Source organism: Phascolarctos cinereus, unplaced genomic scaffold (assembly GCF_003287225.1).
Source record: "Phascolarctos cinereus isolate Bilbo 61053 unplaced genomic scaffold, phaCin_HiC Scaffold_9;HRSCAF=440, whole genome shotgun sequence".
NCBI classification, from domain to species: domain Eukaryota; kingdom Metazoa; phylum Chordata; class Mammalia; order Diprotodontia; family Phascolarctidae; genus Phascolarctos; species Phascolarctos cinereus.
In genome coordinates, this window is record NW_027556402.1 from 96,712,273 (window position 1) to 96,734,978 (window position 22,706).

At 38.6% G+C, this 22,706-nt stretch overlaps 2 protein-coding genes across 2 annotated transcripts in view; both read right to left on the reverse strand.

Moving 5' to 3' along the window:
• RXFP1 (relaxin family peptide receptor 1) overlaps nucleotides 1–22,706 on the reverse strand; it is a 170,385-nt gene that overhangs the window by 18,815 nt on the left and 128,864 nt on the right. The window contains exons 10-11 of the mRNA XM_020994086.2: nucleotides 3,689–3,760; nucleotides 2,166–2,237 (exon numbers count right to left, since the gene is read on the reverse strand). Coding sequence (XP_020849745.1) covers nucleotides 2,166–2,237; nucleotides 3,689–3,760 — 144 coding nt within the window. The remainder of the gene's footprint in view (nucleotides 1–2,165; nucleotides 2,238–3,688; nucleotides 3,761–22,706) is intronic.
• LOC110213686 (E3 ubiquitin-protein ligase RNF168-like) lies at nucleotides 17,832–20,995 on the reverse strand. The gene has a single exon (XM_020994095.2). The coding sequence runs from the start codon at nucleotides 20,794–20,796 to the stop codon at nucleotides 19,147–19,149; it is 1,650 nt and encodes a 549-aa protein (XP_020849754.1). The 5' UTR covers nucleotides 20,797–20,995; the 3' UTR covers nucleotides 17,832–19,146.

Here is a 22,706-nt window from a genome sequence, read left to right on the forward strand (position 1 = left end):
CCTCTGACTAGACATTCACTGCATTACCTGATGCTGCAAGCAGAAAGCTGGGCCATCTGTGATGCTGTGGGTCTCTAGAATTTCTTTGTTTTTGGCAAAAGGAAAAACAAAAACTAGAGAGAGGGGACTGTCCTCCTGGCTGAGCCCCAGGGGTGGGGTAGAGTTTAATAACTCCTGGAAACAAGTCTTTTCTTGGTCCTTTTCTTTTTCCATATTTTCTCCTTTGGCACTCTGTTCATTTATTCTAATGCAAACGTCTTTAAAATCATTATCTACAGTCCTGACCACTCTTCTGACTTCCAGACTTGCATCTCCATCTTCCTTCATACTAAAATGCTAAGATCTAAACTTATTTTCTATTTTTTCAATAAATAGGTATCCTTTTCCTTCCTGCCCCCCACTGCCCACTACCAACAACAAATATACATAATCAAGCAAAGCAAGTTCCTGCTTTGGCCATGTCCAAAATTTCTCATTTTGTACCATCAGTCCATCTCATGAAGGCAGATCAAATTTTATTAGTCATATGAAATTTTTTATTATCATTGCATTGATCAGAGTTCTCAAGTCTTTCAAAGGTATTTTTCTTTATGATGTTATAATTGTATAAATTGTTTTCCCAGATCTGCTAAGCTTATTATCTTTCCTTAAACATGCTCCTCATAACATCACTATTTCTACCTTGGGGCATGATTATTCACCCCAGCTCTCATGTTCAAAACTTTGGCTTTCCTTTTTTTCTTATTTTTCATATCAATTGATCACCAAGCCCTGCCAATTCTACCTTTCATGACTCCTTCATGCCTTACATTACCACTATTCTAGTACAGGCTTTCCTTCCTTGTTTAACAGTCCACTAAGACTATTACAATAACCTCCCAGAAGGTTTTCTTGCCTTCACTCTTTCACCTTCCCTTTTATTCCAAACTCTGAAAGAGGGATAGCCCTTCTCATTGCCCAAGCTAACCTCTTTACTTGTGCCATTGATCCTAGCTCTGCTCTTGGTATGCTTTAGAAGTTTTCCTCATAAATCATTAATTCCTCCTTCCCTCCCTCTCACCCCTCATTTCTATATCCAATCTTTCTCTGCATACTTGCTCCTTTGCTACTGCTTATAATAGACACATTCATCTCCCCTTCATTCTTTTTTAAAAAAGGAAAATAAAGAACTTTTATTTAAGAAGCAGTATATATGTTGGAGAAAAATTATGGTGAGAATAGTCAGATTTAGAGTGGGGTACTAATCACTGGGTCAATCATTGATAAAGGAAGGATATTAACTACCCTTCCAGGGACCTGATTTATGAATGTGAGTGAGAGCTGGCTAAGTACTCCTAGAGTCTCTCTCTCTCTCTCTCTCTCTCTCTCTCTCTCTCTCTCTCTCTCTCTCTCTCTGTCTCTCTCTCTCTCTCTCTCTCTCCTACAATTGAATGAATGAATGAATGAATGAATGAAACAAATTTCAGATCCTTTTTATCAGGATAGAATTGAAGTTTCATACCATTTACCATTATCCTCTAAGTCTCCCCCCCCCAAAAAAAAAAGCCTTTTTGTTTCTAAGTTTGCCCAATAAGAAGAGTAGGCTTGTGGGACCACTGGATCATAAATCTCCACTAGAAGGGACCTCAGAGACCATCTAGTTCAACTCTCTCATTTTACAGATAAAGAACTGAGATTAGGAAAAGTTAAGGGACTGATCTAAGGTCATCTCTTTCCAGAATAAAGTTCTTACCAAATAACTAGATTGCTAGTCCAGAAAGCTAACCATCTCAGCATGGGCTTATGATTATATTATGGGTTTTCTTGCTGCATGGGGATAATTCAGGAGATAGAAATCTCCTGATGTAAATGTAAAATGTAAAAAATTAGATTATTAGATTTTAACAGAGAGGGCAGTTTAAGTGAATTTTTCTCTGACAAAAAGACACATATAGCCCAATATATTTTATAACTGTTTTTCATGTAAATGTTTTAATTATACATAGCAAAATGAATTATGAAATAAATGCAACACTTATTTTTATGCTTAGTGTGGGTAGAGGTGGATACCATGGACTGTACAAGTCCCTAAAATACTGTGAAAACTGAAAAAAAATCTTTAAAATAACTTCTAATTTTTTTTAAAGTCACCCACTCCCTACTGTTCAATCCTACCCCAGACTTACAGTTCATCTAGTTTCTGAAGGGGAGCAAAGCTATTTTCATTTAAGTGGTTGATTTCATTTTTCCTCATTACCCTGAAAAAACAGAGACAAAAAATGCTTTAGCCTCTTGACACCACTGCTACCTTATGAGATCAAAGGGTGACAATGATCATTCATCAGGAAAATCAAAGATACTGTGTCTATAAATCATTCCATTGTGTTTGGTTGGAGGGAGATATCTTAGAGATATAGAAAGAACAACTGAGTTAATTTTAACCTGGGTTGTCCAAAAGTTCACAAATGGAATGAAAAGAGCAATGACATAAATTCTTCAATGCCATGGGAGAGAAATTTGCAATGAAAATAGTGAAAAGCTCTCTTATGAAACTACAGAACAGATTACAAAAACATTGGCATTTTGGAGTTGCCACCTCTCTGGAGCATCACGAATGTCTTACACAGTGTTTTGCTCATGGTAAACATTTAAGAGTTTTTAACTTGATTTGACTTACTACTCGGCAGCTGCTTAAGAAAGTCTGTTCTTGTCCCAAGTTGGAACAATTCAGTAGGCTCCCACTTCTAGACCCTCAAAAGGAATTGGAATTAAAGTGAGCACCTTAGTGATTTCCCTTTCCCCTCCTACCTATCTAAAATATGTAAAAGGCAGCCTTGCACAGAGTTTCAGAAGGTTTCCAAGGCCATAAATATAATGACTAGCTTATAAATTTGTACTTTTCCCCCTTTATCAGGTAATAAATCCAATCCTCTTTCATCTCCTTTTTCCAAAACTCTCAGTATCACTGGACTAAGAAAACTCAAGCATATGCCCGGAGGAAACATATTTAAGTGATCTCTGACAAATAAAGGAATTAAGTAAGGAGCACATTCAAAGACATAAAATAGAAATGTGGAATTAATCCAATATCTTTTAGGCTAGCTGACTGATTTCTGGTAAGATAAATCTGATAGATACATGCTTTGCGTGACTAACTTAAAGGAGCTTGTATGCTAAGTTTCACCTTCTCCATCAAGCTTTTTATGTGTCTTATTGTCACTAGGTAACAAAAGTAGGACTAAAATCCTCAGAGTGTGACTGGTATGAATGTATTAGAGTATATAGAGTAGAGTAAAAGCAGTAAAAGGAGAACTATTGGGCCACAAGAATCCTATGTTTTCTGGGACAGAGAAGTAGGTAAGAAACTTTTCAATCTTAAGGAAGGCCCACCATGGATGGCCCACTTGGATGCTCATATGGATTACAAATAAACTTTATCCTACAGGGAAGCCTTTCCGGTCACAGATACTCTAGTGACACAGGAAAATCAGACTTGACAGTACCCTAAGATGTTATAGTATTATTTTGATGACTACTTCATATTATGCTTCTTTGGTTGTACAGAGCTTAAACTTGACCATTTTCACTCATTCTCTGTTTCAAAGAAGTTTTAACCAGGGGTAACTCCATCAATAATTATCATGCATTTGTTTACCTTAGCTTTTTTTTTTTTTTAGCCAATAAAATTCATTTTGATTACAATACTTACAAAACTGTTACAGTACTGCAGGAAATGAAAGTCATGTTTCTTAAATTGTGGATATGGTTGCCTTCAAAGTCTCTGTAAGATAAAAAACATTTTTCATTGACAAAAATAAATTTGGTTAAGATTTCATAGCTGATCTATCTATTTTGCTATCTTTTCATGCATGTATTGCTCAGTACTGAGAGGATAGTCTTCATATTGGAGCAGAAGGAAACTGCACATTTCCATTTTTATAGTCATTCAGTCAATAAACATTTCTTAAGCACCAGACATTGTGCTAAATGCTGGAGATACAAACACAAATACAAACAAAGACAGTCCATGCCCTCAAGGAGTTTACAATCTATTAGATTATAAAACAACATCCAAAAGGAAGCTGAAAAGTTCCCTCTTTAAATAGAGGTCCTGGAGCCCTTGGCCTTGCACTCCAGTGTAGGAGTCCAATCAGAGGGGCAGAGGGGATGGATGAGATGTGAGTACCAACAAGATTCAGTCTTACAGTACAGTGAGATTTCCCAATGAGGGGTTTCCTGGGAAAGGAAGGCACGTTGAAGAGTTCCAAAGAAGTCCAAAGGTAGCATAGCTGGTGGGGAATGGGGAGAAAAACTACTATAACTTCTTGTCCTATACTATCCTTGTATGCTGTACTATGACTTCTAATAATAAAAGGTCATTCATCTTTCTCCGACACTGTATTCTCATATTTCTGAGTGGACAACCTGATATAGAGGAAAGACATGAAAATGACAAATCATCAGAAATAATGGGAAATATTTTGATTATCCATTTTGTTTAACATCCATACTAAACCAGTATTAATATTAACCAGTATTAATATTAATTGAATATTAGTATATTATCCATACTGGTTTAATATATTTTAATAATGAACAGTATTAAATATTTGTACAGAATTTGAAGTTGCATTTTATTGAATTAACTTTATGGTGTTAGGTGTTAACCATGTCATAAAGATAAATTTAGGTTACTGGACAACACATATGATTGAGAATTTGTTATTAGTTCCTGGAGTAGCAGAATTGCATTGTGATTAGACTTCTGGATAGTCAGCAAGATCTGGGCTCAGATCCCACCTCTAACACATACAATACACACATACAACACACATACAACAACTGCACATACAACCTTTGTCATCCCCAATTTCCTTCATCTGTGAAATGGGGATAATAATATTATATGGAAAGCAATCTGCAAACTTTAGTATAATCGGGGTTTTTAGATCATTAGTTTCCTAGTTTTTTAGTTGCATGCCCAGTTCATTAATCTGTTTTTTCTTTCTTTGATTGGTGAAAGTGTTTAGAGACGTACATTTTGTCATAAGCACTATTTTGGCTACATCCAAAAAATTTTGGTGTGCTATCTCAGTGTTGTCATTTTCTTTGATGAAAATCTCTTTTTCTCTGACCCACAAATTTTTAAAGGATTATGTTACTTCTAGCTTAACTTTTAATTATTTTTAATGGCTCTTTGCTGAATATAATTTTTGTTCCATTTATTTAATACTTTTGCTTTTTTGCATATGTGAGGTTTTAATGCCCCAATTCATGGTCACTTTTTAGAATGGTGCTACAAAATGTTGACAAATATGTATATACTTTTCCATTCCCACTCAGTAATCACCAGAGAGCTTTTCTAAAAGTTCTATTCATTGTCTTAGCTATTTTTGGTTGTTAGATTTGTATAGGTCTGAATGGGGCATCTTGAAATCCCCAACTATTATAGTTGTCCTATTTCTTCTTGTAAAACAATTAACTTTTCTTGTAAGAATTTTAGAAGATATGCCAGTATGTTGTGTTGATATTGATTCATTGTTTATCATTATATAGTTTCCCTTTTTATCTCTTTTAATCAAGTTCATTTCTGCTGTTGCTTTGTCTGAGATCATGATCTACACCAGCTTTGTTGAGCTCAACTGAAGCATAACAGGTTTTGCTCTGGTCCAATATTTTAACCCTTTATGCTTTAAGTATGTTTCTCACTTTAAAAATATATCTTTGGATTCTCCTTTCTAATCAATTCTGCTTTTCTCTTCCATTTTATGGATGAATTTATCCCTTTTATATTTGCAGGAATGATTATTGTGTATTTCCCTCCATCCTATATTTATATTTTTTCTTTTTTGCCCCATTCTTATCTCCTTTACAAAGAAAGGGGGGCATTGAAAAGTTTCCTCATCTATGCTTGACTTAATTGCTTCTGTCGTTCTGTCCCTCTTCTCTTCCTCTTGACCATATCCCAAAGGCAGGTTCTAACCTTCTTTCTTCCTTTTAACCCCTTCTTCACTATCCATCCTCCTAGGTTGTAGTTTGTTTCATACACACACACACACACACATACACACACAATTTCTACTTGAGCACTCTGATAATGTAAGATAATCTTTTCCCTCCCCAGCACCAAGGGTTTTCCTCTTCCCTTCCTTTTCTCTTCTTCTTTTAAAATCATCAAGACATCATTAAACCCACTCTCAGACCCTCTAATTAGATTCCCCCTGCGACCAGTGATGATGATGATGATGGTAGGGTTCAGAGGGGACACATGTATCATCTCCCAATATTAGAATGTAAGTATACTCTTGGCTCTGGGCATTTTATCTGGCTGTCCTCCAAGCCTGGAATGCTTTCCCTCCTCACCTCTGCCTACTGACTTCTATGGCTTCCTTTAAGTCCCAATTAAAATTTCATCTTTTACAGGAAGTCTTCCCCAACCTTTCTTAATTCTAGTACCTTACCTCTGTTAATTATTTCATATTTATCCTGTATATAGCTTGTTTGTATACATTTGTATCTTCCCCATTAATTAAATTGTAAGCCTCTTGAGGGCAGAGACTGTCTTTTGCCCCTTTTTGTATCACCCATGCTTAGCACAGTGCTTGGAACATAATAGACACTTAGCAAATGTCTACTGATTGATTATTCCTTTTTATTACTATTTACCTTTTTAGGCTTCTCTTAACTCTTGTGTTTGAACTTCAAGGTTTCTACACAGCTCTAGTCTTTTCATCAGAAATGCTTAGAAATCCTCAATCACATTAAAGATCCATACCCCTGTCCCCAGCAGGATTATATTCATTTTTGCTAGGTATGTTTTTTATATCCTTTGTCTTTTAGAATATAGTACTCTGAACTCTTTAGTCCTTTACAATGCAGGCTGCTAAATTTTGTGTGATTCTGATTATGGCTTCTCAGTACTTGATTTATTTCTTTCGCTCTCCTTCCAGTAATTTTTCTTTGATCTTGAAGCTCTGGATTTTGGCAACAACATTCTTGAGAGTTTTCATTTTGGGGTTTCAGGAAGTGACTGGTGGATTCTTTGTTTCCACTTTGCCCTATGGTTCTAAGAGATCTGGGTAGCTTTTAAGATTTCTTGAAACAAGATATCTACATTCTTTTAAGATTTCTTGAAATATGATGTCTACATTCTTTATTGTTGTTGTTGTTGTTCACGGCTTTCAGGTACTGTTTCTTAATTTCTTTCTCCTTATTGCTTTCCAGGTCAGTTGTTTTTGCTATGTAATATCTTGCAGTTTCTTCTATTTTTTTTTCAATCTTTTGTTTTAATGTTTCTTGTTGTCTCATAGAGTTATTGGCTTCTATTTGGTCCATTCTAATTTTCAGGGAGTTTGTTGCTGGGGCAAGGTTGTTTTTTTTTTTTTACCTCTTCTGCCAAGCTGTTAATTCCTTTTCCAATTCTTTCTTCCTTAGCTCCAATTTTCCATTTTCTCCCTTTAGCATTCTTATTTCATTCATATACATGTACATATATGCATACATATATACATACACACATATATTATATATAAACTTGGGGGAAAATCCCTCTTGCTTCATCTGTTCTAGGAATTCTAACTGAATTTGTACCTGAGCTGTGGGTTTGTGGTGGTGGTGGTAGTTGTTTTTTGCTTTGCTTGTAGGTGTTTTTAAGCCATTCTCTTCTTCTAGCTTTGTGTCTTGAGTATCCCTGTCACTATAACAGCATTTTGTGATGGAATTGTTTGTTCCTTCTTTCAGCTACTTCCTGACTTCAGACTTGATGTTAGAGCTGGCTTTGTGCACTTCTGGAGGGAAGGTCTAGGCTGGTCTCATTGCTGCTTTCTTGGGGATATTAAGGATCAGGATCTCAGGAACAGGTTACTTCCCATGTAGAGAGACAAGAGAAAATGGCATTTATCCTGAGCCCTTGTAGAAATGGAATGAATAATGAGTTTACTAATCACCTTGATTTGCTTGAGCTTCCTTATTATCCAAGAGAGGCTGAAATAACCTATGAATCAAAATCAGCCAATCAGGAGGCAAAATGTGTGTTTCTTGAGTTTGACACACCAGTGATCCTTTGAGGTGTCCCCTGGGTGAACCTGGAACACCTCTACTGTGCCAGCAACCATAGGGCTGGCTAGAAATGATTCATACTGGCCTCAAATGGACAGAGTTTGCACAAGCATCCTGGTTCCAGGTGCTCTGTATTCCTTCTATTCTCCTGCCTCTTTTTGTTGTAAAACCACATAAACCACTTCCTAAATCCCCAATCTTTGGAGCAGCAGACTAGGTTCTACTATTCCCCGTGTGCACAGGTGCTGTGCTCACCCAGTACATGCTTCCAGGTTTTGCACTTGAACTGTACCTCCATTCCCTCTTTTCAGATGGACACTGTACTCTGATCAATAATTCTGCCATAATTAATCACCCTAAAAGAACATTTACCTCTAGACTACAAATATCTGATATACAATAGATAGATACAACCCTAATCCCAGTATCCCTCTTAAAGAACCATTCAGTCACAGCTCTCCTATTTCCCACAAAGGAGGAAATTGTAGTGTTCCTTGGAGATGTGAAATGAGGTATTCTAATTCATATCTATTTAAATAAATAGATATGCAATATCTGCAATATGGGCTACCCCAGGTCCTTGTGGTACAGTATAAACTTTAATATTCTTTTAATTTCTTTCACTACAATAACTCTCAGAATGTCCTTAACCCTATACCAAGTAAGAAGGGCCAACAAACTTATGTGGCTGCTGCAGTAGCCTTCTGTGTAGCCTAAACTTGAGGCCCAAGCCCTCCCCTTGTCACTGTCCCCAACCATGGCAGCTAGAGTTGTACTGTAGCAATAAAGCAGGTGACTAGAGGTGTTCTACCTCCAGCAGGAGTGGGAGAAGATGAGGGAACAGAAAATAAAAGTGCCTCTCCCTCCATCAAGGCAGCCTTGAAAGAATTATTGACTCCTTTAGTCACCAGAACCAACAGAAATCTCATTCAATTCTACTCTCCAGTGGATATTAGTGCCCACTAGAGAGATTTTGTGAAAGATCTTTGTCTCCTGGGAACAAATGCTGTGGGAAAGCCTGACTTCTAATCAACTGAATTAGTGCCAGTCATCTTAGATGTAAACTGAGCCCATAAATTGCTGGATTCTGTAGGAGTACCAGTTAGAGCTCAGCTTGAGTGATTTGAAATTTATTCCCCTGGTGACAGATAGCTGAGGGTGTTTGACTTTGCCTTACTTGTTAAGAGTTGCTAGAAAGCATTATGAGAAGTTAAAAATGTATAATGGCCAATGAGTGCAGAGTCCTTAGAGTATCTACAGTATTCCCTGCCTGGTTTTGATACACTCCTCCCTGCTGCCCCCCCTCCCCCAACACACACACTGCCCTTTGCAGACATTTTTGAGCTTCTCTTGCTTACTGGCTTTCAAGTGCTTCCATCTTTGGCTGCTTAATCTCCCAGCTGAGTTGCCATGTGTCTGTCCCTGAGTACATAACCCTCATTCTGTTTTGTGTATTCTTCCCTGGTCTTAGGTGAATGACTATCAAAACACAAAATGGATTAGGCTATGACCTTGGGGGCTTTGAAAGGTAAAGAGAGCCATCAGGGGCTTCAACAAGGAAGGAAGCAAGAAAAGTCTACTGGAGCTACTGGTAATGGTAGCTGAGTCTGGTAGGCAGAACCACACATGAGGGAAAGACTGGTTTCACCCATCCCAGTAGTGAATCAACCAGGGAACCAAGATACTCTCACAAAGAGCTAGTATAGTTGATTGAGGGAGCAATTCCTCCATTGGTTAGGCCATACGCAAAAAAGAACTTGGTGGAGACTCCTCCAAGGGCAAAAAGGACCTCTAGGGCCTGAAGTCTCAATGTAATCTTGGTCCTACTTATTCCCTATACACGTTTCAGTGCCTTTTGATTTGAGCCCCCTCTGTTTGGAAGGAATTTTTTTTTCTAACTTCTATCTGTTATACTTTCTCAGTAAATATCTCTTTGTAAGAGGTAATCTATATCAACTAGTTGATTAATATTGGGGGGAGTATGTTAACTGGTTGGTATTGGAGAGCATATCAGATGAGGGACTTGTGAATGATAATGCTAGAATACCATAAATTCTTAGGGTTACCCCGATGACCCTGGCAGGAAAAGAAGTCAATTGCCTTATAGCACAAAAGAATGAGCCCACTATTTACAAACAAAATTTGTAAGAGAATTTTACAGATCTTTCTTACTCTGAAATGCTTTGTTTGAATGCACTTTTTTTTTTGATTTTTTGTTTATACCTTCACTGGAATTATTTCTGATGCTAGGGTATCTAGAACTAGAGGATCTAAAACCCATGCCTTCTGTTGATGAAGTATTTGGTATTCCTTGGTTAAAACATTCTTTGGTTTGGAAAACAAGCTGAAATGCAGCTTTCCTGAGAACATGCAGCTCAGTGAGATTCCTGATTCAGAAGTATTTAGGCTTTATCTAATAAAGACAATGTCATGTTGTTTTTCCCATGCATGTTTTTTTTGTTTGTTTTTGTTAAGACCAGGGAAATAGAAGAAAAGAAGCTATCTTTTCTGAATATAACTGCTTAGTTATTAATCACTGAACCAAAAGGACTTTCTCAACACTTCTGTTGTCCTCTCACAAATTGTCCAAGCATCTTATCTACTGAATTGAAGGGGAGTTTTGACATTCTTCATCTGACTTTGAATGTAAATGACTGAACTGAGTTGATAAGACTCCTTTTCAATGCTTTCCCCTCTTTTCCAAGTTGTTTTCATCTGCTGGATAAGAAGATTGGTTTACTTAAATAAATGTTAAGAAAGCTTCAAGAACAATCAGAAAATAAAACAAACGAGGGGAAGCAAAGAATCACCTCCTAATCACTTAAGACAGCCACCAACCTAATTCAGTAACTCATTACCTTTCACCTGGACCCTTGGAACAGCCTTCTAACGGATTTTTCTTGTCTTGGCTCTCTCTCCATGCTAATCCTTCTTCTACATAGTTGCCAAAGTGATATTCCTAAAGTGCAGGTCTGACCCTGTCAACCCTGCCCTCTCCCCTCACTTTATAAAATGCATTGCCTCTATACTACTTTTAGGACCAATGATTAATTCCTTCATTTGGCACTTGAGGCTTTTTACAACTTGTCCCTTTCCTATCTCTCCACTCCTTCTACAACATTACTCTTTTCCATGCACTTTGCAGTTTAGCTACACTGGCATACTTGCTGTTCCTTGTGCACAGTGCTCTATCTACAATCTTCCCTGCCTTTGCCCTGGCCATTCTCCAGGCCTGGAATATTTTCCCTCCTCATTGCCTCTTCTTAAATTCAACCCCTGGCTTCTTTCAAGATTCCGCTCAAATGCATCCTTCTGCAAGAGGCCTTCCCTATAAGGTGCTTTCTGTCTGTTCTATGTATCTTGCATGCAGATTGTATATGGATATTTATTTTATGTCTTCCGTTAAAGGTAAGCTTCTTGATGGCAAATACTGTTTTTCTTTTGTATCCCTAGCACTCCGCACAGTGCCTGGCACAAAGCAGGTACTTAATGATTATTTGATTGATAAAGCTGGTAAAAAGGCTAAATCAACACCAGGCTGCATATTAGAAACAGTTTCTAGTTGCTATACTGATAACAGTTACATCCAGAGAATTCTATTTCTTGTCACCACATTTTAAGAAGGAAGGTAAGGATGGTTGGACATTCTATTACAAACTTATGGTCTGTAACTTCACAGAATCAAAGAATTTCCATATTGGGACACCAGTGGTCATGTGATTCTACCCATATAACAAAAAGAATCCTTTTAATGTTAAGTGGTCATCCAATCTTTGCTTGAAGATTTCTGGTGAGGTGAAAGCCACTACCCTCCTGAGGTAGCCTACAACACTTTGATACAATTCTTTCCTGTATATTTCAGTATGTCAAATGGATCAGTGAGCTCACTGATACAGGTATTCTGAAAAATGACATACATCAAAACCCTATCTTGTGTATCTCTTGACTATGTCTTCTGTAAGTTTGCTGAAGGACTCTACCCAAAGTTCTCTAGGACCTCTTCAAATTCCCTTGACATTATGTATATGCCAATGAAACTTGCCATGGACTAGTGGTCCCCCTACCTCGCTACATGACTGGACCATCTATTTTTCTAGTTACATACATCTTTGATGACATCCTTTAAGTTACATTTCACTCCTAGTTCCTAATTTGTAACATCTTTCAACCTGTTTATATTCATAATGCACCTTTCCTCCATTGCTCTATTAGGTCCTTAGAATCTGTATTGTTCCATTAACTCACAGATGGGTATAACCACCAAAAGGATATTGGTGCTAACAAGATGAACCTCTGTTTCAAGGAGAAGGCTGAGTTCATTAAAATAACTTGGCAGTTTCTCAAATGCAATCCAGCCCACTCCCCTTCTTTTTTTGAATTATGGGTTCAATTCATTTTCCATCGCAGGGCCTGGCCCAGATATGCATACTCATGGATGAACTTTATAGGTTGTCTACCTGACTTCATATGGGAGTTTGGGCACTTCATATCAGAGTTTGGCATTTTTAATATGCTCAGCTTTTCTTTTGTGGATAGGTAGGTTAAACTTCTTTGAGAGATTTATGGATCTCATTTTGGAGTCTCTTATGTCCCAGGGCTTGATGCAGGTTGCACAACCATTCACAAACACAAGCACTGGAAGGACTTAATTCTCTATAGGGCATTTCTTTTTGACTCGTATTCTGTGCTGGATCTCTTCCATGAGATAGGTGCCTGTGGTAGGAATATTTCTATCACTGCTAAATCTGCATCTTTTTACTTCCAACTACTACTAGTTCTGCCTTCTGAGGCTCAGCACAAGTCAATCTAATACCTCTTCCACATGACAAACTTTCATGTACATGTTTCTTCAGATTGAAGACAAGCTAATGCTAGAATTAAGACTAATTAATCCCTGTATTTTATACCTTTTCTTCTATTTCCTCTTGCTTCTTTCAGGAACTGCTCCAGCAGTCATCCCCTCCGTACAAGCCCATTGTCTGATAGGGGCAACTAATGGCTCCAGTAGGTAAGCTTCTAACCTTATCTAGTTGGGGACCACACCATCAGTGGCTTCCTGAAGTTCCCACTATGGCTTCATACTCCAATTATTTCAGCCCCACCAGAAACTAGGTCTCCACTCCTGGTTCTCTCGATGTTCTGACAGGCAAAGCTTATCTTATGAGGATACAGCTGTTACCAGTCATTGAAGTCTCCTTTCTATGTTCCCAGGTGAGTTCCATTTCTGTCTTTACACTCCCCCATTCCCAACACTATTTTGTGTTGACTTCCTCCATTAGAATATAAGCTCCTTGAATGCAGGGACTAGATGTTCTTTGCCTTAATGTACGCCCAAAGTTTAGCATAGTGCCTGGCACTCCATCCATCCATCCATCCATCCATCCATCCATCCATCCATCCATCCATCCATCCATCCATTCTATCTCTCAAAGTGATTTGCATGCTACCTTGCATGCAAAAACCCTTACCTACTGCATACTTTCACCTTTATTGCTTTTGGTGATTTGGAATTCTTGGTTATCTCCCTAATGACTCTTTGTCTACTTTGCCAATTACTCATATATTGTGTCACTCAAGGGTCAGTCCTTGGCTTTATACAGCTAGGTGGCATGGTGCACCAGACTTGGAGTTGGGAATACCTAAATTTTCCTGCCTTATTTAGCTCTGTGTGACCCTGGGCAAGTCACTTAACCTGTCAATATCAAAAAAGATAACGTAAAGTGCTTTCCAAACCTGAAATCACTACATAAATGTTGGCTATTTTTTTTTGGTAGCTGTAGTTCTAGTAGTAGTCATAGTTAAATTGTAGTAGTCATCATCTATTTCCTTGATAATCTCATTCATTCCTACTGCTATAAACTCTATTTTCATGCATATGACTTCCAAATCTTTATCTCCATTCTGGACTTTTCTGAGCTCCAGAACTATATGTCTAACTGACTACAGAACATCTTCACCTGTATGTTCCATTGGTACCTCAAACACAACATGACCCAAAATGAGGTTATTACCTTTCTCCCAATCCTGTTCTTTTTTTTTTTTTGTCTGTAGTATTCCTGTGCACTCTTTGGGATTATCTTTAATTCTTCCCTTCTCACCTCTCACTTCCCTTCAGCCTCTTGTTAAATACCCCTGGGAAAGGAAGCATACTATATTGATAAGTAGTCTATCCCATTGTTGGACAGTTCTGGTTGTTGGAAAAAAATCTTTATGTAGTAGGGAAGAAATTGGACTATGTGACTTCTAAGGTCTCTTTCAACTCTATAATTTTATGGTAATGAAGGCTAAGAAATTCCAGTACCAGTCCTGCCACTTTTCACCCTGATGTTAGTCTGGATCTTAAAGCCTCTGGTTCTTTGTGATGTCTGCCGTTATGAGGAAAAGATTGGCTTTACATGACATGTTCCCTAGAACCTGGTTACTTTCTCATTAAATTTTACACTTACAATTTTGATAACTGTCAAGAAGTGCTAGTAGCGCCTTCATGATTAACCTTACAAATGTACGGTTACTTTGTCACTTTTTTTTCTACAAAGGAACTAACACTAGATTTAGAGGTGGAGTACCTCAATTCCGAACTTGATTCCTTTACCTATTACCTGAATGATATCAGGCAAATCACTTAATGGGCCATAATTTCCTTACCTGTGAAATGGCAGTGGTTGAATTGAGCTCTGAAGTCCCTTCTCCTTCTAAAACCATGATCTTATGATTTCCATGTGCATATTTACATTAAGAGGAAACGGCATATTTGGCACAGGTTGATGTTGAAGTCAGACTTACCCTAACACTTCACTATATATACTACCAGGTTGTTGTGATGAAAGTGCCTTGTCAATTGTAAAGGACCCGAATGTCTATGCTTATTTATATTTCTATACAAGGTGTGACTAGGAAGATCCTGGGAAAGTTTAATAAGACTAAAAGATGAGTGAGGACTTTGTTGTGATATTGAAAATATTTTCTCAGAGAAGGTCTAAGTAATAGCTTGGGAGAAACTTGACTCTTCTTGCCTTTGTGGAGATCCTTTGGGGCTGGGGAATGATTCAAAGAGGGATGATGACAAAAACAATACCAAGATTATCACTATCCCCTATCCCTCCCTCTCTCAAATGATTTCTGGGTAGGTACAAAATTGTCCAAGTTCTGATGTTTGGTAGGAAAATGAGCTGGAGAGAATGACTTGTGAGAATTAATACATCTTTCCTCTTCTCCCAAGATTTGAACCCAGTTTGTGTAAACCCAAGGCTTTAGTTCTGGGTGATAGGTCATACTCTAATTCTTCTAAAGATCTATGATTTCACTGCTATGGATATTCCTACCATTGGTGTAAACTGTAATTCAGCCATGCCTTTTTATCCTGAGATTCTTAAGGTTCTAAAAATCCTCCATAGACCTGATAACCATCTTTTTGGCATTCTCATATTATTGGTACAAGTCAAGTAGTCATCCTTTGTGATCCCTTTCACTGTGTCCCTTCTCTTCCAAAAAAATTCATCTTCTAGACAATGCCTTATGTCATCATCTCTTGCATGTTAAGTCAATGCTGGCAAATATGTCATGGCCTACTTATAATCACTATGTCTCTGTTCTTTGAGTCATCCACTATTATTTTAATTTAAATTATTACTTCATATTAATCCTACACTGAATAAAATTTTTTACTTCAAAATCTCAGAGGCCTTGTCAATATGTGTTCTTATCTTCAGGCATACAATAAAGCAAATTTTTCCTTTAGGAGAATAGAAAAAAAAATGCCACCTAAATTGTCTCTTCAGCTTCTAAGTATTTTAAAAAAAAGCCCCTAAAGGTGGTTTAAAAAACAACAATAGAGGCAGCTAGGTGGCCAGTGGATAGAGCACCAGCCCTGGATTCAGGAGGACCTGAGAACAAATCGGGCCTCAGACACATAACACTTACTAGCTGTGTGACCCTGGGCAAGTCACTTAACTCCACTGCCTAACCAAAACCAAACCAAACCAAACCAAACCAAAACAAACAAAAAACCCCAACAATAATAAGAAGCTGCTTTTCTAGTCCACATCCTTCTCCTGAATCCTAGAAGCCAGTTATTATCTTTAACAGGATCAGACAGTTCATTACCAGGTCTTTCCTGATTCATGATTAAACCCCAAAACCATGGAAGCATAAATTTCCAACTGTACCCTAGACAAAATTTCCCCCAAGCAAGATTAAGTTTGTTTTGCCAACTTCTGCTAGCTACCATTACTAACAGCTGACCACTCTCTTTTGTACTTGTATCTTGGCCCAGCACAATATTTGATTGTTCATGTGCAATACTAGTTATTTTGCATGTAATTGTTTAAAACCACCTATTAAATAGGTGCACAGCATTCACCTTCCTTACCTTTTAAGCCTCTCCTTGTAAGGACTTCAAATTTTTCAACATTCAATATTTCAAATACAATAGTTTAAAAAGTTTTACAGTACTTCCTTCACATCTACATCCAAAAGTAAGGGTTAGAAGTATTAAGTTATATACCAGAGTTGAAGTGTCTTCAAAGATTTTTGATGTACTCATGAAAATTAAGATATTTCAAAGCAGAATGATGTGAAATGATTTTAGGTTTCCTGCTCCTAGAATTTAGATTGCTTCTCTAACAAATTCATCATCAATCTTGAGACTCAAGGCCAACCTCACTAATATCAATCCTACTTTTGGGTACTTTTCTCTACTTGATTCTCTTATTTAAAAGACATTTTACTTTACTTTTAACTTGAAGGATTCTAACAGGGCAAATTGCCTAACCTCTTTTGGTCAGACTCAACTTAAAACAGAAAGAGGGAAAGCAGGGTACCATAGTTAGGTGAATTGTTAAGTCCCTTCTAGCTCTAAAAGTGAAATGTATAATTTGAATAGAAATATTTAGAATCTGTGAAAGCTCCAGTGTAGACTGTTATTTACTGTGGCCAATTAAACTACTTAATTAAAAAAAACCCACCAAACTTTTTTGGGCTTTAGCTCCCACATATATCAAAGTGAGCTATTTAAGAATTTGTGGATTATGAATCTGAAAACCCATATGACCTTGGGCAAATCATTTAATATCTTCTAGGCCCCAGTTTCCTTATCTGTAAAGTGGGAGATTTTAAAAGCTGTCAACTTGAAGGCTTCAAAGATCTCCTCTTGCTCTAAATCTATGGGACTATGGTACTCTCAACAACACTGTGAAGTAATAAAAGTGGTATAACCTGCATTTTACAGATGAGGAAATGCTCTGAAAGTCACTTGGCTAAAAGTAAGGAAGTCTAAAAGCTAGAATTTGGTACAGATCCCTTGATTCCAAGTTCAATGTTCTATTATAGAGGTTGAAATGATTTTTTTTAAAGGGCAAGTTGGTTTTAATTTGCTTAGCTTTAAATGTAGTTAAATCCACATTTTTCCAATAAAAATATATCCCATCAAGTATAAATAAAAGTAAACATCAGTAGAAAGTCTTCTAACTAAAAGTTTAGCTTTGTTATCAGTTTTGTTACTGCTACGATGTTCACATATAATGAACAGTAACCAATACCACGAAGATATAAAAATTGTCACTTAATGCCTCTATTTCTAATGTATAGCAGAAGACACCATATTTAATCTTCTTTGCAATGTTAGCATATGTGAAAGTCACCTATATTCAACAGGGTCTATCATCATAGAACACACTATGTCAAATCACCTGGAAAAGAAGGATCTGATTTTGACCAAGGAAAAATTCATTTGATGTTTTCTACTACAAGGATAGCATGATATAGTAGAAAGAGGTCTGGATATGTAACCTGAATACCATTTATTCACTATGTGAACATAGGCAAGTTCATTTAAATTTTTTGAGCCTGTGCTTCATCATTTCTAATATGGGTGACGATAAGTAATATTTGCAATTCCCACTCTATAGGATTATCAGGAGGAACTTACTTTATAAAGCTGAAAACAGAAATATAATCACTATTATTTATGACAGGGTTTTTTTTTACACATTGCTCACTTCCTGTTAAAAAAAAAAAACCTCCTTTTTATATAAGATTGCATTTTCTGGAATTGAAATTTTAAAAGCCAATTTTCCAAAATCAACATGATTGACTAATTATCGATTTGTTGCCTGGTACTAAGATTTAAAACTGTCAGAGGCCAAAGTGGGGGCAGTGCATTTAGAGAAAGGAACGCAATACAGAAGGGGCTATCTTGCCTACTGTCACTTGCTTCTTTATCCTATTTCCATCTGTAAAGACTGCTTAATATCACCTTTCCTTCCCTCCTCCTCAGTTCAATCATAGCCACTCTCATTTCCTTTTGCTTGAGGAATAAAGCTCCCTTCCTCTCAATTCATTTTCCAGATTCCTTTTACCTCTCTCAACTACGCTGATCCACCCCATAAAGGTTCTGACTACAATCTAATTAAGATGAACTAAATTTAGTGATGTCACTGAAGTAAACTCCTTAAATATTCTGAGCAGTAGCAAGGAGATTGAATTCACCTTTCTCTCATTGAAGATTAAATCTCATCTTCATCCTTTAATTTTTTTAGAACAGTTTCTCCTTTTATTTAAATTCCAACTCAACAGGACAAAAAGGTGGATAGTAATTGCAAAGGTTTTTTTTTTTAAAGAATTATGGTATGTAGGACATTTAAGGACATCTTGGATCTGGCCTAAGGTATTTACCAACCAGTAGGATCTTTCATCTCAGTGTACCCTGATTAATGCTAATATAAAAAAAAACTTTATTGTAAACTTGGACATTTCAATCTGAAGATGAATATTTGTAATGGCACCTGAGGAGCTTTCCTCTAATAAGATAGCCTCCCAGTCAAGCAACTACTGAAAACAGGCATCTTCAGTTAACGAAATGCACCAAAATACAAAAGCAAAACCTATCTACAAGGATGTTATGGAATAAGAGAGCATTATAATGAAGCTTAACTCCTTATTCCTTTCCCATATTCCTTAATTTGCAGCTCATTGCAAAATTTGAAAAGCTATTTGTGTGTGTCTGTGTGTGTATTAACTAGGCAATAGAGAAGGGGCATTTTGGTTAGAGTTTGTCACCTTTTCTCCTTTATCATTAGCTGAAAGTTTCAACTAGATTTTAAAAGATGGCCACTATTCATATTTTGGACCTCTTGAAGGCTCTGAAAGTGCTGCTTCAGCTTTTTTCTTTGAACTTCTGCTGCAAACCCTTCTTCTTTTATCTGAATTTAAGGAGGCTCTAGGGCGAAGGAGGTATGCATCTCGGGTCCTCTTTCTCCAATTCAGTTTCCTTTGCTCTTTATTAATTTTTCCCTGAAGCTGTAATGCCAATAATCTATCCTTTTCCTCTTGTTTATGCCTCTCAAAAAATAAGTGCTCTAAATCCATCAGTTTTTGGGTAAAGTTATTTTTTCTTTCCTCTTTCTCTGGGGTGGTCTCTGGGCATATTTTCCCTTTCTTCAAAGAGAGGCCTGAATCACTGAGGGATTCAGACAGCGATTCTAGACTTTTCCTTCCTGGAATTTCTTTATTCACCAACAGACTAGTGCCTTCATTTTTCATCTCTGCTGTACATTCATTCTCTGATTTGCTGGAAGGCTTAGTTACAACTTTCCCAGAGCAGAAAAATTTGGTTTTGGGCAGTCTGTGATTTGCAACATTACAATGGCTTATAATTTCATCCTCACTGCTTGTTCCTGGTTCTCTTTCTTTCATCCCATTTTCCAGGGAAGCCCTTGCACCAATGTTTTCAATTTCACAGAAGGCTTGTGTAGATAAAGTTGGAAAGTCTCCCCCTCTTTGCTCCTGCCACCTGGGGCTCTTCTCTTTACCAATGCTGACCTCCTTAGAATTGTAGGATCTCTTGCCTCCTGCTATTTCAAGTTCATTCTCTAGTTCTGGGGAGGTAAGTTGGGATCTGGATGTCATGCACTTGTGAATGTCTCCAGCATTGTTGGGTTTGCTCTCTGTTTTCTTTGGCGTTCTGCAAGAGGCAGGGTAAGATGAACTGGCAACAAAAAGGGAAGTCAAGACACATTTCAGTGTTTTAAGACTGATGCTTATTTCTCGGGCCAGATCTTTATCTAGTTTCAGCAGGTCCTCTCTCTCTCTTTGCCTCTCTCCCTCCTCCCTAGCTTGCCTCTGGTCTTCCTCATACCTTGGCCTTTTCTCCCTAGTTTGAGTCTCTTCTTGCTTTGACCCCTGATTTTCTTCTTCCTTCTGATTCTCTTTTTGCTCTAGCTCTCGTCTCAGCTTCCCTTTTTCCTCTTGTCCATTCCTTTGACTGCCTTCCTCTTCCTCCCTCCTGCGCTTCTCTTCCCCCTCCTCGGCCAGTAGCCGGTTTATGTACTCCGCACTGACTCGAGCCTCCTCTTCTGCGCATGCCCGCCTCTCCGCTTCCACTTTGCTCAGTTCCTCCTCGTACTCCCGCCTCAGCTCCCCTGGCGCACTGAGCCTGCGCAGCGGGAGGTCCGCCTCCCGCTCCCTGCGCTGGGTCCTCCTGCCTTCGCTGGCGAGCCCGCCATTCCGGATGTACTGCTTCTCGATCCTGCGCCATAGCTTCTGATTGATCAGCGTGTTCTGGCGGGCCTGGGCACGGGCCCACGAGGACACCCGGCGGCGGCAGAAGGGGCAGTGCAGGCTGGCCTTCTGAACGGTCTGCTGGAAGCACGAGTGGCATAGCGTGTGGCCGCACGGGAGGCTTACGGGCTCCACCAGGATCTCCGTACAGATGGGACAGAAGCAGTCGGAGATCTTGAGCGGGGCCTCCGGGGACGTGGCCATTCCGGGGGCTGTCGGAGGAGAGCTACCAATCCCAGGATCGCGGGGCGCCCTGGTCTAGAGATCGTCTCCTGACCCCGGCGCCGCCCCGTCCGGGGCTTGAGAGGCAGAGCCCGCAGCTTCGGCCTGAGAGTAGCCCCAGGGAGGACGAGGCTTCACCTCTAGCTCTCGCTCAGCCCAGAACCAAGCTGAACTGCGGGCGTCTGGGCTGCACCTGGTCTGCGCTTGGCTTTGTGACGTCAGAAGCCGCGGAGGCGGGGCCACGCCCTCCTTCCCACCCCAGCAGCTCTTCCCTGCCCACGCTGAGCTCCCCAGAGTGCCGGGGGAAAGGGGCTGCTGGAACAATGCCTGTCCTGCCCACGTGTTTCACTGGAAAGCGCCGCCGAGGCTTAGGAAGCACGAATCCCATTCTCATCCCACCTGGCTCTTCCAGCCTCTGAAATAATGGAGTAAGGTCACTGAAGACCCGGGTTCCATACTAATTTTGTGTCATGGACCCCTCTGGCTGTCTGGTGAAGGCTACGGACCTCAGAAAAATGTATGGAAACGCATAAAACTAAAATACATAGAGATTATCAAGGGGAGCCAATTATACTGAAATACACTTAGCAAAATGTGGATAAAAAATTCTAGGACATCTGGTTGAGAATCTCTAATATAACTCAAATCTGGGACTTTTCCTTATTTTCCCTAAATTCACTTTTTTTGGAAGTTCTATCTTATCTCAATTATCTTCTGTATCTGTCTATACTGTATTTTCTTTATCATCCATCTATTTGCCTATACTACATCTTATATATCTCATCTGTATCTTATATCTGTATTATATCTCTTTCCATCTATCCATCCATTTTTAAAAACAGTATTTAATGATACTGCTATCTATTAAGTATAGCTTCTTTTAAAGTATTTGTTCAGTTGCATTCTACTCTTAATCATTTCATTTGGGTTTTTCTGGGCAAAGAAACCACTGCAGTGGTTTGCTACTTCTTTCTGTAGCTCATTTAACAAACAAGGAAACTGAGGCAAACAGTTAAGTGACTTGCCTAGGGTCACACAGCTAGTGAGTGTTGTGTGCCTGAGGCCAAATTTGAGCTCAGGTCCTCTGACTCCAGGCCCAGCACTCTATCCACTACCCCGCCAAGCTGCCCCTAACACGGCCTATTTTCAAAACCAGTCATCTGGCTGTTTCCACTATACCTCTGTTCCTTTTACATGCCTCTTTAACTGATACATTAGATATCTACTTCAGTACTTCAAGGACGTGATTTTATCCCAGTGGTTATTTCTTGGCTCATGCCTCTACTGTATTTCTAAGGTACCTGATGGCTCCCAGCCTGAGGATCTGATGATCTGTTAGTATATAATGTGCTATGAAGAAATGATGCCCTCAGAGCCTACACACAAAATGGCCCTGAGCTCCTCTTGTCTTTTGAGTTCCCTGGTCAGATTTTCATATTTTTCATGTCTTCTCTCTTTCTACATATAGTAGTTATACAGACACACAGACACAGACATTATTATAGTAGCTACCACTTATATAGATAGCACTTTAAGGTTTGCAAAGCACTTTACAAATATCTCATATGAGCCTAACTAACAACAGATGGAGAAACTGGAGCAGAGCTTGCCCAGAGCTGCAAGATAAATATCTGAGGCTACATTTGAACTGCAGTCTTCCTAACTTTAGGTCCAACACTTACTTACTAAGCCATGTAGTAGCTTAGGTGAACTTGGAGGCAGGGGAAACCTAAGTTTAAGTCTTGCTTCTGATACTAAATAGTTCTTTGACTGTGGGCAAGTCACTTAATTTCTCTAAGCCTTTGTTACCTCATCTGTAAGGGAGGGCTAATGCTATTTTACCTACCTCACAGGTTTGTTGTGAATAAACAGATTAGGAAATCTTAATGTCA